We start from the raw sequence: 6000 nt of genomic DNA on the forward strand, positions 1-6000 counted from the left end.
TTAAAATCCTATTATTACTGTAGATCCGCTCTTAAATTCTGTTATTATTTGTAAGCAATACTGTTTTGTAAACTGTCAAACCTGCTCTGGATATGTCCTAAACAAGAACATTTTGTTTTCTGGTACAGCTAGAAACCAAAGGAATGGAGTCACTAAGAAGCAGTGAAATTATTACAGAACCAGCAAATGGCGATGAAGGTAGCCAGAAATCAGGTTAGTGGGGTTCTATCTATTAATGTATTCTCTTACAGTCTTAAGCCCCGTACACACTGGATGATACACTAGACGATATGAACAATAACTACATTTTTTTTAAAAAACCTATTCATCAATATCTTTCAGTTTGTATGCACTGGTGATCTCCCCTAATTGGCAATCAGCGATATAGCACTGATTGAGAATTAGGGGAGGTCTCCCAGTCTGTACGGGGATTTACACTAGAGTGCACTGCACAAATAAAGCAGCCAAAAAACTTGTTTCATAATCTAGCTCCTTTTGAAATCAATGGATGCTAAGCTTTTTTAAAATCTGATTGTACTAGTGATCTTGTAATAACCAATGCCCACATATTCAAACCCTTTAGGGTTAGTAAAACTTGTCACTGGAGGATGCTGTACTTCAAGTTTGAACCTGAACTTTACTGTTCTACTGACATTGATGTTTGAGTCCCCTGAAGTTTTGTGACTTGTACATAATATCGTATGGAAATAGGTGGTGGCATATTGCATTGGCACCATATAAATACAGGAAGAGAAAAAAAAAAAAAAATCCCCAAATTAAACCATTCAGAATTGCATTCAGGAACTGATCTAAGGATAAATTAGTAGAAACTGCTTAATTGAGATTTGTGTGTGCATGTAGTGAGCAGTTGAAATATAACCTGTTATGCAATTTCACATCAATATGCAAATCATTATCAACCCTTTGTGGTAATCTGTTTGGCTTTTGTATCTGCAGACAAACAGCTTGTACAATATACAACTTATCCACTTATGGCTTTCCTCGATGGAGATTCTGTTAACTTCACATCAGAAGCACAGGCTGTCAAAGCAAATGAATTGGGCAATCTTCTAGAGTCTAGCCTAGACTCTGCACCAACACAGAGTAAACTAGTGCGCCTAGAGCCGCTGACTGAAGCCGAGGCCAGCGAAGCCACCCTGTTTTATTTATGTGAACTTGCCCCCATGCCTTCGGACAGTGATATGTCTCTATTAGACAACTGAACTCTTGGCATACTGTACATCTGTATATATTCATCAAAATGATGAAGTATTTATTTGAAGTATCATTTTGATACTGTGTTTGTGTGTTTTTTCGGTTTTCCCCTTCTGTTTTGCATTTTTTAGACAGATTGGGATTTCACATTTTGTTATGCACAGAAACTATTTGCCCGCTAGTTTTAGTCAAAATGATGATTTGGGGGTTTTTTGTTTTTTATTTATAACATTGGTTTTATAATTCAACTTTAGCGCCATTAAATCATGTTGAGATAGAGATCTATAAATTTAAGTTGTTCTACAATGTGTGAAAAAAAGACTGATGAGGCACAAGCACTTATAAGACTGAACCCTCTTTAAATAGAGTTCAAAATGGTGTTTTATACCAGCAGCCATCACTATGTCATGTGCGGTGCACCTATTGTTACATCTGTGGTACTTGAGTAGTTGATGCATATGTATACAAACCATACGGTATGAAGCGCTGTGTAAAATGTGAGCTAGGAATATAAGTGCCTGTCCTTCTGTTTTTTAGTGTGCGTTTTTAAAAGGCAGTTTGTTTCGAGGGACCAATGAAAATGACTGTTCAGTTATACAGTGGGTCTTTTATGTAAACCCATTAATGCACTACAGTACTTCCTGAAGTTGGCTTTATAATAACAGTTGCATGTTTTACGTAAATAAACAGATCTGTCCATCTATATGGAATCTGATGTTTATGATGCTTGTTTTGTATAATTGCCAATGATTTGGAGAATTGGGTTACTTGCACTTGTCACGTGACTGCACGCTACTAATTGAAATTCTTCACGAGTTCAGTGTAATTTAAATCTGCTCGAAGGCAATTTTATTATTTTTAATTTTTTTTATACTGTTTTGATTACAAATACAATTAAAGAACTATGTTTTACCAGAAGCTGTTTTGCTCCTGTAGTTAAGTAATAAAACTTTTCTATTTTACAGTGATTTGTATTCCTCCCTTGATTTATTTATATACTAAATACAACCTAAGCGTGACTCCTTTCCTATAGTGCAGGGGTGGGGAACCTTTTTTCTACCGAGGGCCATTTGGATATTTATAAAATCCTTCGGGGGCCATACAAGTCTGCCCCCGCGCGCGCCCAAAAAATGGGTGTGGCCAGTTAAAATGGGACGTGATACACATATGCCCCCAATAGTGCAGTGCCAGATCCACAATTGCCCCCACAGTGCCAGGTATACAAATGCCCCTCACAGTGCCAGGTATACAGATGCCCCCACAGTGCCAGGTATACAAATGCCCCCACAGTGCCGGGCATACAAATGCCCCTCACAGTGCCGGGCATACAAATGCCCCTCACAGTGCCGGGCATACAAATGCCCCTCACAGTGCCAGGTTTACAAATGCCCCTTACAGTGCCAGGTATACAAATGCCCCTTACAGTGCCAGGTATACAAATGCCCCTTACAGTGCCAGGTATACAAATGCCCCTTACAGTGCCAGGTATACAAATGCCCCTTACAGTGCCAGGTATACAAATGCCCCTCACAGTGCCAGGTATACAGATGCCCCTCACAGTGCCAGGTATACAGATGCCCCTCACAGTGCCAGGTATACAGATGCCCCTCACAGTGCCAGGTATACAGATGTCCCCACAGTGCCAGGTATACAGATGCCCCCCCCCCCCCCCCCCCCCCCCCCGTCTCGCTTACCGCTCCTTTCGGCGGGTACACGGAGGAGAGCGCGACTATGTTGGGCGGCGGCGTGTAAGACTTGAAACCAGCCGCCGGTTCGAGAGCCAATCAGGAGCCGCGGCTGCCGGTCCGCGAGCTCTGATTGGCTCACGAACCGGCGGCTGGTTTCAAGTCCTACACGCCGCTACCGCCCGACAATAGCCGCTCTCTCCTCCGTGTGGTGACAGCTGAGACACGCTGCCGCCGGACTGTGCGGCGGCGTGTCTCACTGAGAGGAGCGGGTGGGCCGGACCAAACGGCTTCGCTGGCCTTATACGGCCCGCGGGCCGGAGGTTCCCCACCCCTGCTATAGTGTGTCTTGTTCATAGAAATTCTTTAATAGTCATTAAATGACTACATTTGTCATTGCTGTCAAATGGTATTTGGAATCGGACCACTATTTGGTTGACCCAGTTATGTTATCTGAAAACTGTTTTAAAATGACTCCTTTGTCCAATAGATTACTATGTATAATTAATGTTCTCAGTCATCCAATCTGAGGGACACTGCTAAAATGGGTCTGTATTGAAAATGCAAGAGCTGAGCGCTTAATAAGTTAATACTTTCTCTTACGTCCTAGAGGGTACTGGGGTTCCATTTAGCACCATGGGGTTATAGACTGGTCCACTAGGAGCCATGGGCACTTTAAGAATTTGATGGTGTGGGCTGGCTCCTCCTGCTATGTCCCTCCTACCAGACTCTTTAGAAAATGTACTCTGAGGCGCCGGTCACGCTTATGGAAGCTCCTGAAGAGTTTTCTGCATTTTATTTTATGTTTGTTATTTTCAGGCAGGGGTGGTTGGCACCAGCCTGCCTGCTTTGTAGGACTTAGGGGGGGAGCGGGAGTTTGGGAACGGCCCAACCTCTTGTAGAGTTAATGCTCCCGTTCCCCGCTGACAGGACACTGAGCTACTGAGGGAATTATTCGCAAGCCCCACCATGGCGAGCATACATTCCCGCAGAATGCTGCCACCCCTAACAGAGCCAGAAGAATGAAGAGTGGTGAGTATTAAGCCGGCGTCCCGACTAGCGGGTCGCCGGCCTTTATGGCGGCATGATGGTACGGAGAAGCACGGCTTCTAACCGAGACGGAATGCGTCTTCAGACACAGTACACAGCTGCTTCTCAGTACACTGTACACACTGGCAAAAACCGTTTTAGAACATTTTTCTCTCCATTTTAAGCAACAGATTACCTCAGCCAGTATAAAAAAAAGTGGGAAGACCGCTCGCTATTGAAGGGGTGGGGCTCCACTATGAGAGGATCCAGCAGCTTACCAGTGCCATTTCTCCTTCATCCACTAGGGGCCACTGGAGCGTAGTTACAATGGGGAAATAGTAGGCAGTAATTGGGAGCTGGCACTTTAAAATTCTAACACTGTGGCTAGCTCCTCCCCTACTATCTCCCCTCCAAGCCAGTCTTAGTTTAGTGCCCGAGGTAGCTGGTTCACTTGGGTTTAGCTGAAGAATTTTTTCTTTATTATTTTATTTTTCTTTCTTACACACACAGACTGGCAGCTCTGCCACTGCCAGTCTGCACCGCGGAAGCTGCCGGCGGGGTCCCATCGCAGCTGCGTGCGGCTCGGGATGGGCCCCGGCTGAGGGAGACACTGAGCTCTCCTGAGTTGGCGGACACCGCTGCGTGCGGCGCGTGTCGGGACCACTCCATCCAGCAGAAGATTCCGGCAGCGGTGAGTATCAAAAGTGGCCGGACACCGTTGCGTGCGGCGCGTGTCGGGGCCGATCAGTCGAGCAAGACACCGCTGAGTGCGGCGCCTGACGACACTACATCAAGCGGTGAGTACAATTCTTCCCCCCCTCCAGACTGATGTAGGATCTTTCTTGATTTAATGTACTCAGAAGGGCGCACTTACTGATTTAAACTGGGCGCCATTATGTGGGGGGCGGAGCTTCAGCCCGCTCTGTAAGCGGGCTCAGCGCTCTAAGCTACCCGGCAGGCAGCCGGGTGATATATATATTACAGCCCCGCGGGTAATACATATCCCCGCGGGTAACAGTGCGGTTGTAATTACGGAGCAGGGGGGCGGAGCTAACTCCCGCTCCGTTCGGCGGGCTCAGGCTCTCCTCTCCCCGGCCGCATACAGGCGGCCGGGGGATACACACTTATGCTACAAGCAAAGGCGGCCGGGGGTTACATAAGCACCGCTCCCCGGCCGCAGCATACACCGCTCCCAGCCGCAGCATACAGGCGGCCGGGGAGATACATTTACACCCCTCCCCGGCCGCAGCATACAGGTGGCCGGGGGTTACATTACAATTGACACCTCCGGCCGCAGCATACAGGCGGCCGGGGGATACACACTTATGCTACAAGCAAAGGCGGCCGGGGGTTACATAAGTACCGCTCCCCGGCCACAGCATACACCGCTCCCCGGCCGCAGCATACAGGCGGCCGGGGAGATACATTTACATAAGCACCCCTCCCCGGCCGCAGCATACAGGCGGCCGGGGGTTACATTACAATTGACACCTCCGGCCGCAGCATACAGGCGGCCGGGGGTTACATTACAATTGACACCTCCGGCCGCAGCATACAGGCGGCCGGAGGAGACTTGGCGCTTTCCGCTGAAGATGCAGCGGATTTGAATTGGGCGCCAAAGTGGGGGGGCGGAGCTAACTCCCGCTCTGTACGGCGGGCTCTCTCCGCTCCCCTTGCCGCTGCTGCAGGACGTGACGCCGCGCCACAGTCCCCCGCTCCCCGGGCCGCTGAAAGCTCCCTAGTCATAGTATAAGGTATGAGGGGGGGAGGGGGTGATGACTTATAACCCGCTTTACTCAGCGGGCTCCCCGGCGGCTCCCAGCTCGGCCTGTCTCTGGGGTTTTCAGTCTGTCTATGCACTGCTGAAATATAGCTACATTCCTTCCTGCCCGGTATTTTATACATAGAGATCAGGGAACCTGCTCTATTACAGGAGCTGGGGCTCAGCTCTTTAATAATAAAAAATTTACTGTGCACTATTTCTTTACTCTACAAATACACAGTATTTATTTACCCTATTAGGTTCACATAGAGAGTATATATCTACCCGGTTGGGTTCACTGTGGTGTGT

The 6000-nt window shown here is 47.7% G+C and overlaps 1 protein-coding gene across 2 annotated transcripts in view; it reads left to right on the forward strand.

Annotated features, from left to right (window-relative positions):
* Positions 1-2183, forward strand: part of LOC134909889 (heat shock factor protein 2-like) — a 154568-nt gene extending 152385 nt beyond the window's left edge. For both annotated transcript variants that reach the window (XM_063917245.1, XM_063917243.1), the window contains exons 11-12: positions 129-213; positions 958-2183. In XM_063917245.1, coding sequence (XP_063773315.1) covers positions 129-213; positions 958-1223 — 351 coding nt within the window. In that variant the 3' untranslated portion in view covers positions 1224-2183. The remainder of the gene's footprint in view (positions 1-128; positions 214-957) is intronic.
* Positions 2184-6000: the final 3817 nt, after the last annotated feature.

The sequence above is a fragment of the Pseudophryne corroboree genome, chromosome 4 (genome assembly GCF_028390025.1).
Source record: "Pseudophryne corroboree isolate aPseCor3 chromosome 4, aPseCor3.hap2, whole genome shotgun sequence".
In the NCBI taxonomy this organism is placed as follows: Eukaryota; Metazoa; Chordata; class Amphibia; order Anura; family Myobatrachidae; genus Pseudophryne; species Pseudophryne corroboree.